At 35.9% G+C, this 22708-nt stretch overlaps 1 protein-coding gene across 1 annotated transcript in view; it reads right to left on the reverse strand.

Annotated features, from left to right (window-relative positions):
• The window catches only part of GFPT1 (glutamine--fructose-6-phosphate transaminase 1), a 50220-nt gene that overhangs the window by 13878 nt on the left and 13634 nt on the right, over positions 1-22708 (reverse strand). Inside the window, exons 4-12 of the mRNA XM_016224205.2 lie at positions 18458-18583; positions 14643-14701; positions 13583-13717; positions 11820-11881; positions 11331-11410; positions 8639-8744; positions 6267-6430; positions 4841-4936; positions 77-174 (exon numbers count right to left, since the gene is read on the reverse strand). Coding sequence (XP_016079691.1) covers positions 77-174; positions 4841-4936; positions 6267-6430; positions 8639-8744; positions 11331-11410; positions 11820-11881; positions 13583-13717; positions 14643-14701; positions 18458-18583 — 926 coding nt within the window. The remainder of the gene's footprint in view (positions 1-76; positions 175-4840; positions 4937-6266; positions 6431-8638; positions 8745-11330; positions 11411-11819; positions 11882-13582; positions 13718-14642; positions 14702-18457; positions 18584-22708) is intronic.

The following is a 22708-nucleotide window of genomic DNA, read 5'->3' on the forward strand; positions in this document are numbered from 1 at the left end:
ACTGGAGGTACTATTTGTCTGCAGATATCTTCTGATACCCAACAGAACATAATTAAGATTTTAAGAAGCCACTTACTGCTACACCAGCATGATAACTTGTTCCACAAGCAATAAGAATCAGACGCCGGCACCTCTGGATCTCCTTAATGTGATCCTTCAAGCCACCCAAGTTCACTGAAATAAAAGTTGATGTATATAAATATTTAGGAATATGAAACAAGCAATCACTTTTCATAAGCGTCCACTACCAACCCGAGAAGTAACAGAATTTTGAAGAATTCATATTCCTCTTAGGAGCATAGTTTTCCATGGTTTGAACTTAACTGGTCTCCCCAGACTTGTAACTAACCTTACTCACTCCCCTCCCACATGCCAACTCAACAACAGTATTTATCATTCTTTAACTTGTTTAGTCATTTTTACATTTCTTCCTTTAGATTAAAAGTTATCTTAAAAGCAAAACTACAGGGACACAGACAACAGGTCAGTAGATGGTGATGTCTGGAGGTGAGGAAAGGGCCGACTACAAAGGGGCATAAAGAGCATTTAGGGTGACGGAACTGTGCTATGTCCTCATTGCTGTAGAGGTCAGCATTATGGCCATGTTATGGAAGTTTGTTGAAACTCACTGAATTAAACATTAAGAACAATCAATTTTATTATATCTAATTATATCTCAATAAGCCTGCATGGCAAAAAAATTGTCTTAGTTATGTTCATTTCCCCTATGGTATGTATAACAGTGCTCTGAACACAATATAAAACCCACTCTCGTCTCAGTCTTTCCCGTCCCATTCACTTAACATCACAGTCATCCTCATTGCTCCTATCACTCCGCCACACCCACTCCCCACCAGCAAGTCCTGGGAGCTCCACCTTCAAATCCTACCTCTAATACCATCACCACAGTGCAACATCTCTCCCCTGGCTGAAACCAACATTCTAACTATTCTCTCTTCTGTTTTCCATCTGCTACAGCCTGTTCCCCACACACAGCCAAAATAATCTTTAGAGTGATTCTTTAAAACCATAAATCTGATTAGCAAAACCCTCTTGAGTCTGTCCGCCTCCTTCTGTCTCTACAGCCATGTATATTTTCTTTTAAGAGTACCCTGTCTATGAACCCTTCTACAACAAGGCTAGTTTTCTACCTGTGAGAAATTTTCATTCGAGATTCATTCAATTATTGAACTAATATTTATTGAGCACCCACCAAGTGAATATACTGTCCAAGGCACTGTGTGCCTACCAGAGCTCTCTACTCAGTTCAGAGCCTGGCTGAGACAGACGTGCACACCTGGGCAGCACCCTTCTGCATCGGACTCACCATCAATGTGCCTGTTTTGTCCCTGTTTTTCATCTCCCCACCCTTTTTTCTTCCTTAATTGGCTAAAATATGGAACCAAGGGACATTTTTGCTTCTTTTTGAATAATTTTATGTTCTTCCTTTACACATCTATTTATTTTAAAAAATTAGTAAAGTGGAAAATAAAACAACTCAAAGCTTCTGTGGCTTCCCAAATAAATAACTTAAAACAGAATCCAAACCCCTTATTATGGCCTTCAGGTCTTCGCATGCCCTGTCTCCTGCTTAACTGTGACCTAGTCTGACTCCCCCTCTCACCCAGGCCATGCCAGCCAAACTGGCCTTCTGGTTATTCCTGCACCAGGCCAAGCCTGTTCGTGTACTTCTGCCTACAATGTTCTTCTACAGGTCTTGGCACTTAGGAAAAAGTTTTGGGAAGATAGGAAACAACAGCATGAGGTTGGGCCAGGGTTGTGCTAAGGCAAATCAATTTGGAGACAACTCATAAAAGCAGACAGACGGTCAAAGAGACTTGTATTTCAGATGGTGATCAAGAATGACAGGGAGGTAAAATGGTGAGATTAACTCATCACAAGTGTTTCCCTAAAATTAGTCCTAGCAAATTCCCTGCTGGCTGAGGGACGTTTGAGGTAGTTCTGAAGGAGTCACCAAAGGTCAGAATTGATGATGCTTTGGAGAGAAGCCTAATTATGGTAAGGTAGACCACAACTACGGGAAGCAGCAAGAGTGCCTAGAGGGCAGGGATGCGGATGGAGCATTCTGGGGAACACTACTGAACGTTGGAGGCTGGTCTAGTTCCATAAATGACTAGTGATATGACCTTTGGCAAGACACTCAAATTGACAGAGCCTCTATTTCCCTATCTTAACAACAACAAAAGAAAACAGCTATCTTGTTTCTATTACAGAATTTTTGAGACAGACATAACTGATAAAAAGTGATTTGCAAAATCATGACTTCTCAAAGTTTGTCTCATTCTCTTCCCTTATAAAACAAATCTTTTTCCTGATCTTATTTCCATAAAGACCATAATGGTATTTACTGCTGCTCTCCCAGTACTTCCAGCTCAACCATCTTAAACAACTCCCTCTCCCCAGACAGGCAGGTGCAGGTCCTGGTTTAAACTGTTCCTGCTTCTCTCCTAGTCCCCATTTCCCTCCCCTTCCCCATCACTTCACCTCAGGTAGGACAACATCCCAAGTGGGAACTGCATCTCAGCCCCTTGCTCCTCCAATGCGCAGTGGAGACTAGTAGCTAGTTCACCTCAGTAACACTATGATCACCCCTGGCTCCTCAGTCTCCTAAAAGCTCTGCAATCTCTATAAAAGGAGGTACCCCACACATACCCCACCACACACACACACCATGTTAGAATGCATTCTAGGCCCTCCTTGACAGTTCCTCTCACCTTCTTTCCTAGACTTACCTCTCTTTAAGCACTAGATATGGGGCAGAGAAACTAGGATATGTATTATTCCACAAAGAGCTTTCTGATGGTGTCCACTATATCCCCTTAGCTAATACGGTTCTATCCAATTGCAATGACTCCATCTTATCTTCACCAATTTAAATACTCAGAAACCTAAGCACATACATTCTTTTTTACAGGCAAAAGGAAAAAAACCATTATTTGTACAGCTGATCCTGGAAAATATATGGAGTTTGTATGATGCTGTCTTTTAAATGCCGTCTCTTAAAGGTTAAATCTTCCAAATCTCTTAAACCCACACCTGTCTACTTCATAAAGCCTTCCTGGCCCCAAAGCCCCTGCCCACAAACAGATTCATTCTCTACTTTCTCTAAATTCAACACAATCTTTAAAGATTTCAACATTAAACTGTTTTTAATGCCATTTATCACATTTGACCTTGCTCTAGTTAGCTGTATATTCATCCCCCTTCTAGATTATATGAATCTCAAGGAGAAAACTGTATCAAAGATAACTCCTATAGTCCCTGCTATGTTCAGATGTTCAGTTCATAATTCAGCCTTCAAATCTCTCCTACTAAGAAAGATTCCAGTGCTGCTCAGAAAAGAAAAAGACGCAAAGACAGCATTTATTCAAAGAACTCATTCCCCATCAATTAGCAGGACTTGATATAGAGACAGTTAATACTGTAAATATGACACACAGATTTAGAAAAAGATCTTTGCACACCTGCTATTATATTTCTCAAAAATGAATTCCAAACGCTGAGAAGCTTAGCTCAAAGCTTGTTTGTTAAACTGTTTTATTAAATGAATAAGTGTTGAATAAGTGTTCCAAAAACTTAACTTAGCAATAAACAGTATATGGACATCTTATGACCACAGACTGAACCTTAAACTCATCTCACCAGGTGCACAAAGTCCTGCAACACAAGATCTAGAGAGAATTTCCAGAAATAAGAGCAGGGTTGCACTTTCACCTCTACCTGAAACATGCAGGAAAGTATAGATTATCTCATAAGGTCAGACAAACACCTGGAAAAACCTCTGGGGAAGTTCAGACCTTTACTCACTTATAAATTGAGAGAGAAACCCTGGCTAAGCACATATAGGTAAGTTTTCCAGCAAGGGGACCAGGTCTCAGAATTCTCAGTGCCCAGTGCAGTCCCTAGTACACAGTAGGTACGCAACAAAGGTTTGTTGAATTGAAAAGAAGTTAAATGTTTTTAATGGTTTTTAGCCCCAGGAAAATCTCCCTAATACCCCCATAACTGACAGTAATTTTCAAATGTGACTTTCTAGCCATTTTTTAATATTTTTATAACCACTTTATTGAGATACATGACATGCCATAAAATTCACGCTTTAGAAGTATAAATCAGTGGTTTTTAGTATATCTAATTTTAGAACATTTTCATCATCCTCCCCCCCAAAAAAACAGTAGTAGTCATTCTCCATTCCTCCTCCCCTCAGCTCCCAGTAACCATTAGCTATTATTCACTTTTTCTTAATCATGGTAAAATATACAGAAAATTTACCATTTTAACTATTTTTAAGCGTACAGTTCAGTGACATTAAGCACATTCACACTGTTGTGCAACTATCACCACCATCCACCTCCAAAACTTTTCATCATCCCAAACTGAATCTCTGTACTCCCCATTCCTCCCCTCTCCCTAACACCTGGTAACCACTGATCTACCTTCTGTCTCTATGAATATGACTATTTTAGGTACACCTCACATAAGTGGAATAATACACTGAAGGACATTTTCACCCTCGCTGGGTAGCTTAGTTGGTTAGAGGGTCATCGCAATATGCCAAGGTTGTAGGTTCAATCTCCAGTCGGGGCACATACTAGAAGCAACCAATGAATACATAAATAGTGGAACAACAAATCGATGTTTCTCTCTCTCTTTCCTTCTCTTCCTCTCCTCTCTCTAAAATCAATTTAAGTTTTTTTTAAAAAATACACTAAAGGTAGCCATATGTTCTATGAGGCTATCAAGAACAATGCACTTCAGGCTGTCGATGCCAACCCCCACAGAAGCCTCTGAAATAATAAAATAATTCATATATAATTACCAGTATAGTCATCAAAGTTGACTCTTCCTCTCATTGTGTTCACAACTGACTCTGGTTGCTCAAAAATTTCCTTCTGCATAAATGAACTGAAGTTGCCTAAAGGAATATAAATTAATCATTAAAACAAAAATTAATAAGCCAAGAATAACAAATTTGTACAAAACTGAAAGTCTATCTCCTGTAACATCATCTTAGTAAATGAAATGAAACAAAAGGTCATGCATTAGAGGACAATGTTCATATATGACAGTTTACCTTATGTGAAGAAAAATGAGTAAGGAGCAAAAATTACATAAAATATGCAGTTACAGCCTGGCCGGTATGGCTCAATGGTTGAGCGTCAACCTGGAGGTCATGGTTCTATTCCTGGTCAGGGCACATGCCTGGGTTGCGGGCTCAATCCCCAATAAGGGGGCATGCAGGAGGCAGCCGATCAATGATCCTCTCTCATAATTGATGTTCCTATCTCTCTCTCCCTCTCCCTTCCTCTCTCTGAAATCAATAAAAACATACTTTTTAAAAATGCAGTTACAGATAAACCGGGGAGTGGGACAAGCTCAAGTTTTGGATTCAGATCTAGGTTCAAATAAAGGCTCTATCCTCATTAACTAAGTTGCTCTGGGGAAATACCTCAATCTGTAAAATAAGAACAGCAGCTACATCATAGCATTACAGTGTGAACCCATATAGTATGGACTTGACATATAGCAGATACATAATAAGTGTTAGCTTTTATTCCCACCACAACCATACCAGAAAGGAGAATAAAAACCACAATCACAATAATTATAATAAATAAGGGCAGCAAACATTACGTAGAGTTCACTGTGTCAGGTGCTGTTCTAAGGGTTTTACATATATTAGCTCTCTTAATCTTCAAAACAACCTGAATGAGGTAGATCCTATTATCCCCATTTTATATATGAGAAAACTGAAGCACAGAGACAATAAGGGAAGAATAAAGAACACAAACTATATTTATAAAACATCTTAAAAACTATTTAAATAATCTCTTCTTAATGTTAGAAAAACAAAACAAAACATGAATTAGTTCGAAAGAGAACTATTGCCCAGCTGGGCGTGGCTCAGCGATTAAGCATCAACCTAGGATCCACGAGATCAAGGTTCGATTACCAGTCAGGGCACATGCCCAGGTTGAGGGCTCGATCTCCAATGACTCTCATCATTGGTGTTTCTATCTCTCTCTCCCTCTCCTTTCCTCTCTCTTAAATCAATAAAGATATATTTAAAAAATTAAAAAAGGAAAGAAAGAGAACTATTATAAAACTAGCAGATAATTTCTTCAAAGAATTATCCCTTTTCCCAGGGCTATCCCTTCACTAATCATGTGGACAATTTTGCTCAGCACTGTGTTATCAGATTCCTACACTAGGACACCAAGCTATAAGATAACAAAAACTTTTACCCTTCATGATCTGCTGGAGTTCCATCTGGAGGGTTTGCACAGCTCTTCCAGGGTGATCACCTGCAGTTCGTTTAATTCGATGGATAGAAAGACGGCCCTCTACCACCGCTGCTACATCATCATCTTCAAGAAAAATGACGCGATTGGTGTGTTCTATGACAGCACTATAAAATATTCAAGGAGATCTTACAATCAATAATCAAGGATGATTATACAAGTAAAACTATGATTAGGACACAGAAACTAAATTTAAATACAAACTATCATCCTGCATAATGTCTCTGATAGCTTTCTGGTTATCAGTGTCATTCCTCACAGGGGAGTAAAGGTGAGAGGTGGTCACTGTAGACAATGAATAAAAAGATCTCTATGCAACAACCTAAATCAAATTAGATTAGATCTGAAAGAAAGCCTGGTTGTTTCTTCATCATTCTATCCTTCACAAAGTATTCCAGTTTTAACTCCTAAATGTTTCTCAAAGCTTCTATGTCCACCACCACAAACCCATTCAAGCTATCATCAGTTCCTTGCTAAACTACTACAGCAACCTCCTAATTTGTCCACCCACATTCCCTATGATCTCCCTCCATCCATTCTCCATTTCTGCTAAAATGGATATCAAAAGGCAACTCTAACCAGGACTTCTCCCTCATTCAGCAAACCCCAGCAAACCACGTGACAGCTTCCCTTTGGCTCCTAAGAAAACAACAAAATGCGTAACTGTGACCCCTACTCTCCTCCTCTAGCCTCATCTCCCACCAACCTTCCTCTCTCTATTCAAGCCACACTCCCACCCATCCCAAACTCTCACAGGCTGATCAATCTGCAGAGAATCAATGCTCTTTCCTTCACCTCTTCACCTAACTAACTCCTAGTATCTCCTTAACTCTCATTTTAAGCATCATTCCCTTAAATAAATGTACCCAGCCCTAGCTGGTTTGGCTTAGTGGTTAGAGCGTTGACTCGTGGGGTTCGATTCCAGCCAAGGGCATGTACCTCCACTGCAGGCTCGTCCCCGGCCCTGGTTGGGGTGTGTGCAGGAGGCAACCAAGCAATGTACCTCTCTCACATCAGTGTTTCTCTCTCTCTCCCTTCCACTCTCTCTGAATAGCAATGGAAAAAATATCCTCAGGTGAGGACTAAAAAACGAAAAAGATTTTTTTTTAAAAAGAAATGTACCCATAGAAGAGTAAGTCACCCTGTTAAAAGCATTCTGTAGCTCTCATCACAACAAGAATTCTACACTTGTGTAACTATTTATTAAAATTTGTCTCCTCCATTAAGAAAGAGCTCCTTAATGAAAAGTAGTATTTTTATTTTTACTCACCATTATTTCCTAAGCCCAGTACATGCTTTGCTAGTGTTCAGTAAAAACATGTAAGTGAATGAACAAAAAAGGCTGAGATGTTTCTGCAACTTCCAGTTTATTTAAGCTAGAACTGTCAACTCTGTAACAAATCTACTTGATGACAGCAATGACACATCTTAGCACAGACTACACACCTGTAAAAACACACTAAAGCTTGTTTCCTACTGAGATAATACTTTCCCTGCAGTCCTAACCTGCATCATTTTTCATTTTGGATCCCTTTACTTTCAGGCACAACGAATGACTCAAGTACTTGTTAGCAATTTGGATGATTCCATTTCATCCCATTATTATCAGTGTCTCATTTATAAATGCATCTAAGCACCCCACTACATTTTCCTTCAAAATCTCTGAGTCTAGTACCATTTCCTATGTAAAAGTGAGTATGTTGCCAATTACTTCTGAAATGAAAAGGTAAGCGTCTACATTAGACTAAAAGTACAACGGTTTAGCAACTTTCCTATAATTGGTGAGATACTAAACAATTCTACTCTCCAATCTAAAATCTTTCCTCCTGCCCTGGCCAGGTAGCTCAGGTGGTCAGAGCTTCATCCTGAGATGCCAAGATTGCGGGTTCAATCCCTGGTAAAGGCACATACAAGAGACAAAGAATGACAAATTGATGCTTTTCTCTCTCTCAAATCAATACCAAAAAAATTTTTTTAAATAAAAATTAAAAACAAAAAAAAAAAACAATCTCTTCTCCCTCCAAAACTTAGGTAAGGCTCCTAAAAGGAGAGGGGGAAAAAATACAAGAGATCAGAGTAAATACACTAGAACAAGTCTCAAGGACTATTATCTGTTCTTTACTGACCTATGTGCTTTGAATTGAGAGAAAAGGTGTTCTTAGAGCCCCATCTCCAAAAAGAGGTCACCTTCACTTTCTTAATTAACAAAGTTCTCCTATACAGCATGACCAGATTTATACAAAATGAGTTTCTGGTTTTCTGTAGTATGACAAGTTTTAAGAAAAATTCTCTTTGAATCAACTAAGGAAGCTCACCTTGCATCAGAAGCAAAGTAATACTCCACAGCTTTTTCTTCAACAGGGAAAAGGCAAGTTGTGCTATCCACACGAGAGAGATTGCAGCTTCCTTTCTTATCCTTGCCTAGAGCACAGAGTTAACAGAATCAGCAAACATGTACAAAACCATGGCCAATATATAAATATATATAATCTTCTATAAAATCAACAAAAAACCATGGCAACACAAAATAATTTCAGCAACTTTCAAATGCTGAAAAAAAGGGAGATCACCTTATTTCCATGCAAAAAGCCAAGAACAAGACAAAACGTGTAGAGTGAATAGCAACTATCAAAGAGAACGTGGCAGATAATAGTGCTACATTCAAAATATTTTTAATATAGTATTTCTTTCCCAGGTAAAAAGCAAGTTAATTCATTAATATCACTCTTTTTAAATAAAATATATGTATAGCCTAATCTTAATGGAATTAATACATTTAAGTTTGTATGCCTAGACATCAAAAAATTTAAAATATCAAAATTGTGCAAAAAATAAAATGAAGATTAGTGATATAGTAATTTTTATTATCTCAGAACAAAATTTCTCTAGATTTTAACAGTAAATTGGCATAACAAATCAAGATGTAGTCTCCACTAACTGTAATTTAAAAAGATATTTAAAATTCTCTAACCATGATATATATGTGGCACCTACTAATAAGAAATGAAAATATAAACCCAGAACCTTTTCTTTCTTAAAACTGAGTTTTGTAACATTTCTTTTAAGTCACTGTAAATACAGTCGTTTCGCAATAATAATATCCTCTTAATTCTAGTACTTTAGATTCTGGCATCTCTACTTAATTCATCAAGTCATTGATGAAGGTTTTTTCCCCCCTTTTTGCTCATTCACAACTAACGTCAAAACTGGAAAGCATACTGAAATTCAACAAATTAGCCAAATATATATTTTTAAATCTATCCACTGAAGACCATATAAATGTCATAGAGGCAAAAGAGCACCTTTCTCCAAGTTCAGGACATGGTAGACCTTATAACCTATGGACACAACAGCCAGAGAATATCATAAATATATACTTGTAAAAACTCATATTGTGTTAATCCTCCAAAATGCATGTCCACAAAGACTTGGAAATAATTATTCTTAGAAACACACATCCAAAGTTCTCAACAATCCATGATTATTTGGTGAGGTTTAGGCATGAAAACAAAATGCTTTTCCTATCCAAATTCAACAATAGAAAAGTTAGCACACTTTAAAAAATAAATATTAGGTCACATCCCAGAAAAGATAACACTTGAGAGAGATAAAACAGATCAGTGTTTGATAGGGGCTAGGAATGGGGACAAGGGTTGATTACAAAGCAGAATTATTAACAGAAATCTGGAACTCTGGGTCCAAAATCTGTATTCTCACTGGTAGGCTAGTTTTTCTTCTGAAAAAGGAAGGAGGGGGATGAGGAAGATAAGAAATCCAACATCTCAGAATTGAAGGTTATTTAAGAAAATAACTTTCTGCTACAGATCAAATAGTGAAAGCAGTCACGATCTAAAGATGAATAGGTTTAGAGTACTTTGCTAAATTTTTTTCAAGAAACCAAGAACTATACATTAATAGTATGGGTTCCAATTTCCTAAATTTGCTTTTAGTAATAAATAAATGGAAAGAGCACATTTGCTTTGGTCTAACTGTACCAACAAAATGTTCCAGAGTTTGTACAGCTCAAAGTCCTAAAAAAATTTAGCCCGGCCGGGTGTGGCTCAGTCACTGAGCATCAACCTCGGATCCAGGAGATCACAGTTCGATTGCCAGTAAGAGCACGTGCCTGGGTTGCGTGCTTGATCCCCAGTCAGGGGGCATGCAGGAGGCAGCTGATCAATGACGACTCTCTCACCTTTGATGCTTCTCTCTCTCTCTCTCCCTCTCCCGTTCTCTCTCTGAAATCAACAAAGATATTTTTTAAAAATTTCAAACATAAATTTAAATAAAGGACAATTCCAAATTCAAACAAAGCCAATCAAGATACTGAATGTAAATCTAAAAGTAAAATGTCATGCATAAAATAAAAACCACTAAAACCAACTACGTCAGTTAAAAATTAGGCTGAATTATTCAAACTACCACTGAATAGCACATGACACTCTTTTCCTCATCTTAGCATCTTAGTTATAATAATCTATCCTAGATGATTTGAATTTAAAACAAAGAAAAAAAACTATTTTTTCAAATCTCAGGGACTTTAAAGAAACAAATTACTAAAAGCAGTTTTCTAAATGCCAAAAGCAGACAGACAAAATATACTTTGCAAATTAGAAAAATGTCAAAATATGTTTCCCCATACAATAAGCAAGTTTTTAGAGGCCCAGCACATTCATTCATTCCAAGTACAAAGAATTAGTAAAGAATGAACAAAAGAGGATAAGATTCCTCCCCATCCATGCAGTGCATTTCCCACCTCTTTCTCCCTGTGATCCCCACCGTGTGAATTTTGATCCAATCTGAGTCCTAGCTATGGATATACAACAGAAAAAAATTCTACTTGTCAGAGAAATCACAAAACAAATACTTTTCATGTCCAGACAGAACTACATATGGGTGGACCTGACCAAAGAGGCATTTATTTCAATTTAAGGAAAACAATTCTTTATATCTACTGCATTCAATTTATACATTCTCCCCATGGCATGATGTAGGAATAGTTTTTACCTGTTCTGTAGAGTATTGGAATGTGATCAGTAGAGAGTTTATGTTCACTTCGTACACCAATCAGCAGAGGGCTACCTCGTCTGTTAGTACAAAATTAAACATAATTAAACCATTTTTTTAAATAACACATTAATGATATAAATTTAAATGTGATGACAGAATACTCTTCAAATAAAGTTTAAATCTTCCCTCCAAGCTCAACTTTAGATATAACAAAAGAAAGATATAAACAGAATTTTTTTAAAATATTCAATAACAGAGTTAGGCAAACTATGACACAAGGGCAGGTTTGTCTATTTTTACTGGAACACAGCCAATCTTTTATATATTTTCTATGGTGGCTTTCACACTACAAGAGCAAAACTGAGTAGTTGCTACCAAGCAAGGCCTTTATAGTGAAGGGTCATTTATAGTGTACAGAGAATAAACTTACAATACCAAAGTTTCAAAATACATATACTTATTAGGCATTATTAAATTTATATATACCTTGTGCCAACTGCTTCGCCAGGAAAATGAACACTTTTAAATACAAGTGCAAAAGCACCTTCCTATGGAGAGAAAAAAATGGATTAGCAATACATATGATAATTAATTATCAAATGTGAAATGTCTAAAACATACTGGCTTTATCACAGAAATTTTTGTTTACATACATAACTGCTCTTTTGCACTAGTTTATCAACAAGTCTAAATTTTAGGTAGACTGAGCTTTGGTGTATCCAAGACCTATTTTTTAACCAAGCCCATTCTTGAAATAGGCTCAAAAGATAATAGCTCTAAAACAGACCATTTTAAAAGTCACCTTTGTACATACTGGCAACAATTCTCAATAAATACATCATATCTCCCATACTATACATCAGTAAAGGGAGGATAGAACTAACTAGGAGAGGTCCCAAGTTCAATATCCAAAACCCTTTCTCTGGCCCAGTAATTTTATACCTCTGTTAACTTTTACTCTTTTTGATCTTGATATTAAAGATAAATATTACACAATCACAATCACTAACATGCACACCATACCACCCCCTCTACCCAACCACCTCAGGGTCAGGGCCTAAAGAAATCAAGAAGGAATAAAGAAGGAACATGAAGTAGGAGAGGGAAGAAGACACCACAGAACACAAAACTGTATTTATACAATGCATAGAAACAAGAAAAGGCTGGGAAGACAGAGTATTCTGCTTTGAGTAAAGGGAAGGAATGGGCCTCTATTTTCTCCATCTTCCTGTTCCTCCTTTATTGTACACATCCTAAGATTGGGTGGAGGTGGAAGGTGAATATTGGAATTTCATTGAGAAGTAAAGGGCTTTTAAATGGGAAAGCTAGAGTTATGAATGAGGAAAGGGGGTAGAAATCATTATGCATTTGGACTTTTATGGATTTTTAATCTTTAATTATGGCAACTGGGACGGGATCAAAAAGAATAGCACTTTTTTTCTTGGGCTGGGAAATACTTTTCTATAGAGGCACAGAGCCAAGGAAAAGTCCCCATAAGGAAAAATAAGAAGCTGACTAAACTGGCTCAAAAACATGCAGACATTATCCCAGAATAGCGAGTATACATTTCATTGAAGCTACCCTGAGCAGGAAGCAAGAAAGTATTGAGTCCCTGACTGTGTGTACCATATGCATGTTTGGGTGTGGTAAGTATGGATTTATGTGTGTGGGCATGCATAGTTTTTGGACAAACTATTTTAGATTACCTTTAATTCCCATGTCACTACGCTACAGTGAAAGAAGTAGAATTTTAAGAGTATGTAGGAAAGGGGAGTCATCAGTCAAACAAGCTCTCAAAATTATTCAAGTTAAAAAGTTATATACATGAAAAATAAAAGCCAAAAATATTTTTAAATTAGCATTGTTCCTTTTTCTCAAACTTAATTTTAAGGGTTTCTTATGATTAATGTTGGCAATAATTATCTTTAAAAGTGCGGTTTAAAGACTGTTGATTGCCAGAGGGGAGGAAGGCTGGGGGACAGAGTGAAATAGGTCAAGGGATTAAAAGTACAAATTCGTGGTTACACAACAGTCCTGGGGATGTAAAATACAGCACAGGGAATATAGTCAAATAATATTATAATAACCATGTATGGTGCCAGGTGGGTACTAGATATATCAGGGGAAACACTTTGTAAAGTATATGATTATCTAATCACTATGCTGTACACCTGAAACTAATACAAAATAATATTGAGTGTAAACTGTAATTGAAAAATAAAAAAACTTTTTAAAGTGTGGTTTAATACCAGTTGTTGGATAACTCTCTCCACCAAGGTAGTAAAACTGGTATCTTGACTTTCCCGATTGTCATACATGTACTTAACAAGCTTGGCAATTGTTTCTGTGTCTGTTTCAGATTCAAAGTCATAGCCTTTGCTTTCCTGTAATTAGAAAAGAAAAAAAATTGACACATTTAAGGAAGGATTCATCACATCCAAATCTTTTCTAAAGGATTTTTTTCCTCAAAAATCTCACTAACCAATTTCTAATCTTTTTTTGAACACCTCATCACCCACTGTTCAAAATTAAGGTCACCATCTAATTATAGTGAACCAAAAATAGTGAGGTATTCTGGGAAACTGCATACACTTATAATTACATAAATCTATATATGCCACATATGAATTAAATAAATTTTAAATAATTAAAATATAATGGAATATATAATACAAAACACTAATTCCATAATGAATATGATAATTCTTTAAGAATGATATACTATACAATACTAAATAGTCATTAGATGTATGTGGCTATTTAAATTTAAATTGATTAAAGTGAAATAATTTCAAATTTAGTTCCTCGGTCATAGTAGCTCAATAGCCACATGTGAACAGTGGCTACTATACTGGAAGGTTTCCATCACTACAAAAAGTTCAGTTGAACAGACCTGAGAAGGCACTATGAAGGTCATCATCATGGTCACTACTATATACATACATAGCTATGTAGGGCATAGAACCTTCATTTAATCTGTTGTGATTCTTCTTACATATCCGAGAATCTTTTAAAAATGACAAACAAGGTCTCTCACAACGCGAAAGACATACCCCCAAAATTCCAATTTTATCTGAGTTTCTGTGTCATTCATAAAAAGCCAAATAACTGTTTCCTTTTCATATAAGAAACAAAAATGTTCCACTGTCAACAAAGAAAAGTCGAATAAACCACCATAACCTTGTAAATGCCTTAGGAATTACTTGATCACACCTAGACAGTAATTACTGCACATCTCAACAAATAAGCTCACTGTTCTCATTAGAAGTATTGTCAAAGACTGGTGCTTTTTTAGGTCACTTTACTTACCAAGAACTTTTTCAAGTCTTTGTAGTTAGTGATGATTCCATTGTGAATAACAATAAATTCTAAAAGAGATAAAGATATTAATGACCAAATATTATAGGTCTAGTTAACATTATAAAAAGCCATAACTGTCAACAGATTTTTCTCAAGTCAAAAAATGTGTTACATGCTATACTAACTTCAAGGTGTAATCAAGTATTACCTACTTTTTGTTACCATATTATCCTCAGGTAGATCAAGAGCACAGTTTATGTGGCTTAGTGGAAGCACACGGTGCTGAGGAGGTGGGTACAGTGGGGAAATACAATGAACTGGGGTCTAGAGTCATCAAATTCAGGGCTAAACTACTAACCAAAAGTCACCAGGTGAAAGGAGCAAGTTCCTGGGTCTATGCCCTCATTTGCAAATTGAACTAAGTAACTATTATTCTCACTTCTTTGTTTATCCATTTTTATGCATAAAACATTCCTAAGTTTAAAGAGAAGGCTTTCAAACTAATACAATTATCTGATTTACACTAAATGAATTTAAGAACTAAAGTTAATAAGAAAAACTAGACATTATTCAGTTCTATAATTAAATTTATTTATTGAGGTCCAGACAATTCCTAAAATAATGTTAAAACAAAATTCTGACATCAAGTACAAGTGATAGTGGGATAATTTTCATCTTTCTTTTATTAATTAACTTTGAAAAATATAAGAATGGATAATTGAGAGTTGACAATATTATTATTTGTAGCTCCTGAAAGTGTACATAAAGACTACTAATATGAATTTATTATTTAAAGTTCATGTGAGGAAAGAAATTACCACTAAATTCAATTTTATATTAAATCACAAAAATGTTTTTACTTAACAATCTGACATTTTGGCCTGACATTAAATGAGTTTGGACTGAATACATTACAAACCAAAAAATAAAATAAGCATTTTCACTAGATTTTTAGGAAAGAAAAGGTGATACCACAAAATACTACTAACAAAAAAATCTAAATAAAACTTTTTAATGCTAGACCACAGAGAATCATAAATAGCTGATAGCTGATATAATGCCTTAATTAAAAGCCAAATTCTCAAAACATAATCTAGATGTTTTTAGGAATCTTTTATAAAGGCTTTGTCAGAATTAAACGTTTGAAAGATTGTTAGCATTCTAATCTGATTCAATAATAATTATGTGAAGCACAGAAACCTAAAAATGCAGCTTCTGAATTAAATTATAAAATCTTATTTCAAAAGGGATGTATACACACACAAATACATGTATATACACACACATATACTTTTTGTATATATTTGCTTATTTTTTTAATTTTTACTTATTAATTTTAGAGAGAGGAAGGAAGAAGAAGAAAAAAAGAGAGAGAGAGAAACATCGGTTTTGTTGTTCCACTTATTTATGCATTCACTGGTTGATTCTTATATGTGCCCTGACTGGAAATCAAACCTGCAATCTTGGTGTATAGGGATGACACTCCCACCAACTGAGCTACCTGGCCAGGGCTGTATATGCTTATTTTTAAAAACAAAAGAATAAACTCTAAACAAAATTGTTAAATGGTTATCTCCAGAGAAAGATGGAATAAGAAAAATAAGATAGAAACTAGACTTATTTTAACATGTCTTTTTTTATAGGTGTGACCTCAAGAACTATGAAAATATTTTCAATTTAAATAAAATTGATTTTTAAAGAAAATTAATCCCTAAAACTCAAAAGAAAATAAAATGTATTAACAGAATGCTGTACCCAGCTGGTAGAATAACCACATACAGAAGGATTATTCCAAGTAATTCTAAAACACAGAAATTTGATTATACATAACTAAAGAGATATATTCTAAAGAAAAATTAACAAACAACAGTAAATATATTCCTATGGTAGTGTTGGTACTATGATTCTGTTTTATGTATATCATGTAGCAGATAAGTTACTGATGTTAAGAACTAAGTTTTAGGTGTGAACAAAAGAAAATGCATAGATCAATGAGGTAAAGTAAAAACCTTACAGCCCTGAATCTGAATTAGAAGTGTTAGTGTAAAATTATGTTGTGCTTTATCTTTAAATTTATATGTATGCAAGTGCACACACAGAAGTACATATATCTCCTAGCTCTGCCCACTGAAAAGGCCTAGACGTGATGAGCACTTCTAGGACCTGGCTTATAGTCTTTAAGTATCATTTCCACTAAAAAGAACTGGGGCTTCCATAGAGAAATGGTTGATTCTAAGCATGGGGCAGGAGTAGAGGAACATGGAACATCTTGGCCTACCAGAAAATAACAAAGACCACTGAGCCTATTGGGGCCACATCAAAAGGACTCAGAAGCCAACCTGAATAAACTTCCAATGGCCAAAGATTTTTGTGTATCAATATAGACAATTACTTCAGTGTTTTGAAACAAATGAAATATTTTAAATCCATGAGTTTATAATTTTAAAAAGAACTCATTGTTTATTTTAGAACACATCAACCACTTCATTTTTGAAAACTGGTAAATAAAGGAGGGGGAAAAATCAAACATTAATCCTGCCTTTCCTATATACTCTGCACCTCAAAGTACCAAAGCAGTTGATATGGAAAATTTTCTCTTTATAGGGAAGTATCTGAGATAATAAATGAAGAAGGAATGACAGTATTAAACTATTACCAATTTAAAACCCCTAAATAAATAATTAATCTTGGCAATGATCATCAATGACTGCTAACAACACCAAAAAAAATCCAACATTATGATAAGAAAAAATATTCTGAGGTGTCCTAAATTAAATTACAGCAGGCCAGGGGGTGGGAAGAGGAGGTAGGGAGAGTTAATCAGTAACAGAGAGAAGAGCAGAAACAAACAAAAGACTGTTCACATTCCTTAATGTATGTTGAAACTTTGAATCAACGTTTAGGCCGCTATTTCAGCTCTTATCTAGAGAGAAGAGCCTACCACCAGATACCACCGCATCCTGCTTACCCATGAACTTTCCCAGCTATTGCCCATAACACAAAAGCAACAAACACTTCTTCCTTACTATATCATCTATCCCAGAACTAGCCCCACTTCAACTATTCCCACCCCCCTTACCCATAGCCAATGTAAATTCTTTCAAAACAACTTAGTTTTTTTCTCTGAACTCATTGCATAAAAGAGCCCCCATGAATCTCAGGATGGTGAGCATGTTTGTCTTCCCAACTAGCCCTGCTGCTGGTAGTTTAAATTGTATGTCCCAGAAACTGGTCCTTTTTCTGGCTAGCATATGGCTCAATAAACCCTTTCTTTCAGAAAAACTTTCAACCTCAAAGGTTACTGTTTAACAATTATATACCTCCAGTTGTAAATAAACACTATACCAATTTATAATAGAACAGACAAACATGTTAAATGACCCACTGTATGCATGCAATTAACATAATCTAAACTGTAGAAAATGCTGTAGGACAAACAACAGAGTAAACTGCAAGGAAAAAGGAAAGAAAGGGAGAAGTCTCTTAAGAGACATATCAATCTACTAAGTCCTTACCTTTTAGAGATACACACTTAAATATTTACAAATTAAATGCTATGATATCTAGCTATCTCTGATATATCTATCTATATGGTATCTATTAGCTTCCAAAATAATATGGGTGGGGGGTATAGATAAACATAGCTGATCATGTATTAATAAATGCTAAGGCTGAGTAATGGATGCATCAGGTTCTGTACACTCTCTATATATGAATGTGTTTGAAATTTTCCAAATTAAAATAATGAAAACATAAGAGCTTCCATTCTTTTCCCATTATTGGTCCTCTACAATCATTTCAAAGCATGTATAGTATGTCCATACCATTATTTTTATCAGAGCGCTGGGGATGGCTATTGACAGGATTGGGTTCGCCGTGTGTTGCCCAACGGGTATGAGCTATTCCAAGGTGTACATCAAATTCTATATCCAAATCAATATCCTGTTGTTCTGAAGATAAAATGAAAAATTCCAATATTAAATCATGCAACAGAGATAATGCTATGTCTAAATATAATTTATTACAGTGCTGCTCACCTGCAATATATAATTATTAAAACTGAAGATCAGGCACACTCAAAATAGTAACTGAAAGATTTAGAGGAACTAATGCAGAATACAGCTGAAATATGGTTCCAATAACAACCAAAAAAAAAAAAAATGTTTTAACAGAGATAAAGTGCCCTGGCCAATGTGGCTTAGTTGGTGAAACATCATTCCATGCACCAAAAAGGTGGCAGGTTCCATTCCCGGTCGGGGCGCATGTGGGAAGCAACCAATCAATGTTTCTCACAGCAATGTTTTTTTCTCTCGTTCTCCCTTCTTCTCTCTAAAATATTTTTAAAAAGAAGATAAAGAGCATGTGACAATGCTAACAACTGGTAAAACTAGATGAAATATGTGAGTGTTTAATGTACTATTCTTTCAACTTTTCTGGAGGCTTAAAAATTTTCACACTCTAGTTAGACATGTAAAAATAATTTATTTTCTCAGTGTCACACAACCTTATGAATATAATTTCTTTGGTCCCAAAACATATCTCATAATATAAACTGCAATTATGGAGAGCTTCCAAAATCAAAGAATAGGTCCTTGTGAACAGAACAACGCTTTGAAAATATGGGGTTACAGACTGATGCTTCTTGATCTTGAAAAGCAGCTATTCTAATTCTTTTGACACTGAGAAAATAAATTATTTTTACATGTCTAACTAGAGTGTGAAAATTTTTAAGCCTCCAGAAAAGTTGAAAGAATAGTACATTAAACACTCACATATTTCATCTAGTTTTACCAGTTGTTAGATACCAGAAGCTATCTCTTCTTGCTTCTTCCAGAAAAAAAAAAAAGACAGTTCTAGTTACTTACTAGTAAAGCCCTCCTTCTAATTTCCTAAATACAAAATTCATTTAAACTTAACAGATAACAAAGCTTATCAGAATTAAGTCTAAATTAAGAACAAACTGCTCAGCCCTGCAAGGCATGGCTCAGTGGTTGAACATCCACCTAGGATCCAGGAGATCGAGGTTCGATTCTCAATCAGGGCACATGTCGGGGTTTCGGGCTCGATACCCAGTTGGGGGTGTGCAGGAGGCAGCCGATCAATGACAACTCTCATCATTGATGTTTCTACCTCTCTCCCTTCCTCCCTCTGAAATCAATAAAGACATGTTTTAAAAAAGAAGAAGAACAAAGTGCTCAGAAGTCTGAAAGTCCATGCACTTCAGCAGTCTTTGTAGTTTTTATACTGGCTAATAAAAGGTCATTCTAAAATACAAATCTGATAAAGAAATAAGGTTTAAAATCCTTGAATAGACTTCCATTGTTTTAAGAAGTGGTTTGCACATATGAGTCATCTTAAACCTAGTCACAAAGATTTGCAAAAAGATCCTCAAATTCTAATACACAACCAGAGAAGCATTTTTTCATGATAAAGCCCCAATACTTTTCATGGCATACAAGGTACTGCACATCTGTTCCCCATCTACCTTGCCCTTATCACTGTGACCCAAGCCACCACCATCTCTCACCTGAACTAGTTCAACAGAATTCTAACTAGTTTCCCTGTAACTAATCTTCCATTAACAATCTAGTTCTGCACACCAATCAAAGTGATCCTTTCAAAACGGAATTTAGATCATGTCACTCTCCTACATAAAATCTTCTAATGGCTTTGCATGACTCACACAGTAAAATTCATTATCCTTAGGGCCCTATATGACCTAGCCCTCAGCCACCTCTCTAGCTGCATCTCCCGCCACTCTTCCCCTCATTTACTGTGCCCTAGCCCCACTGACTTTCATCCGTAAGTAGGCTAAGCCCACAGAGGGTCTTTGCATTTGTGTTCCCTCTGCCTAGAATTCCCTCTTTCAGACAATTGCATGGTCTCTGCTCAAATGTCACCTCTACTATATTTTTTCTTCATAGCACTACTCACTACCTAATATTATATATTTGTTATCTAGCTGTCTCATTAAACAGTAAGTTCCATCATGCCTATCTTATTATGGTTTGTCCTCAGGGCCTACAATGATGGCTGATAAATAATGGGTACTCAATAAATATTCATTTTTATATTGAATCCTCATAATACTCTGTGAGGAGGGGTCCTGTTGTCTCCATTTTACAGATAAAGAAACTGAGGTTCAGAGATCACAGAATCTGCCTGCCATAGGTCACAGAGAATAGTAAATAGAGAGAGGAATTCAACCCAAATCTGGTTGACTCCTCAGCCTAAGATTAAAACCCCAATGGTAAACTTTGCTGCACTATTTATTACACATATGACATGTTGTCAACCTGGCTTCCATTAGAATTTGAGTTCTACAAAAGCAGCAGCTTGTCTTATTTATCCTTGAACCGTAAGCATTAAGAGCTAAATAGGGAAGATACTCAAATCCTTATTGGCTGGCTCTATCAATGAATGGATACAATCATCGATGTGTTCTTTCCTAGCTTACCTGTGTTCTGAATAATTATGATGACCTAATAAGTGAACCCCAGAAAAGTAAAGGATACTGTTTATCACTAGTTAACAATAGTCACAAGCTAGTGGAAGCAATAAAAGCATATGACTAGTTTTTTAAGCTACCTATAATTAAAGCAGTATCTCCCTCCACATGCTGACAAGCAACACTGGAGAGTCCTTAAGAAGAGTCTGTAAATTGAGTCCATGTCAAGTTCATGGTGATTACCAAACCTATTTATTTCACTGTCACCATTTAAGAAACATGTACCTATGTTCCTTATTCATTAAATTGATAGCTCAATTCCCCAACAGTCCATGACATCTTTTCCATTCTCCTTAAGCCTCAATCCTACCTATATTCCCTCAATTGCCACTTTACTCAGCTTTTTCCCCCTCACCTCATAACTGTCTGACTTAGCTTTTCTTCTACCTTTGACTCCTATGAAGGCTAACTCCCTACTTGTGGCTTCACTTATCTGAGCTATAATCCCCCAATAATTTCCTTATTTGCATCTTCTATCTTCCCACCACCTTCATGCCCAAGGCTTTTTGCCCTCTTCATACCTTTTCTCAGATCTCACCCTTCTCTTTTTTATTTTAATAGTTCAAACATTTAAATTTGCTAGCAATGATAAAGACTCAAATACCTTCATCCAGAGAGAACAAATGTCAACATATAGTCATTTGTGCTTTACATCTTATTAAAGACATAAAATGTAAAACATCTTTCATTTGTGTCACTCCCTAAAACAGCAGCCCTGCTTTTGCCCCAAACTTCACTGCCTTTATTGTCAACACCATCTAATGATACTACCTACTCCTCTGTCAATTTCCTTATCTGCAAAATGAGGATGATAATTTTACCTACTTCATGGGTTATAATAAGGAATAAATGAGTTAACACATAAAACACAAGAGTACCTGGAACACAAAAAGCAATCAATAAAAGTTAGCAATTCTAATCAAAGTCAGAAGCTACCAATAACTTCTTACTCCACAAATCCAAAGGCCTTTTCTGAGAAATCTTCCTTCCCCCTTTTTTCCCGCCTTGTGAATTGCTCTTTAATATTAAGTGGTGGACAATGACTTTATTTTCTTTATACAGGTCTGATCTTTTATTATAACATTCTTTTTTCTACATAGAGAAACAAAAATTACAACTAGAAAAGCTATTCTGAACTTTCCTTGCTAAACTACAGACTAATTTTGTGGAACAGGAAGTCTTCAAAAAGTCATTTCTTTTTTCATTATAAATTTGTCTAAAAAGACTGATATTCAAAACACTTCGTCTTCCTTCCCTTTTGACTTAAGTCAAACATATTGAAACTTGCTGGGAATAATATAAACATCACAAACATCCAAATATCCACACCCAGAGTTAACAAAAGTAAACATCTAACCATTTGTGCTTTACATCTTTTCTAAGATCTAAAATGTAAATAATGCAGTTGATACCTCCTTTGTACCCTGCCCATCCCATTCCTCCCCATAGGATTCTCAAGTTGATGGAGAACCTTCTCCACTGTGCCTTCAAACTTCTATTAGGCTTAATACGTGTTCATAATTTATAGTATTTTTTGTGGTTGTTTTTTTTTTAGGCAGCAAATATT

This window comes from Miniopterus natalensis, chromosome 13, assembly GCF_054644295.1.
Source record: "Miniopterus natalensis isolate mMinNat1 chromosome 13, mMinNat1.hap1, whole genome shotgun sequence".
Lineage (NCBI taxonomy): Eukaryota > Metazoa > Chordata > Mammalia > Chiroptera > Miniopteridae > Miniopterus > Miniopterus natalensis.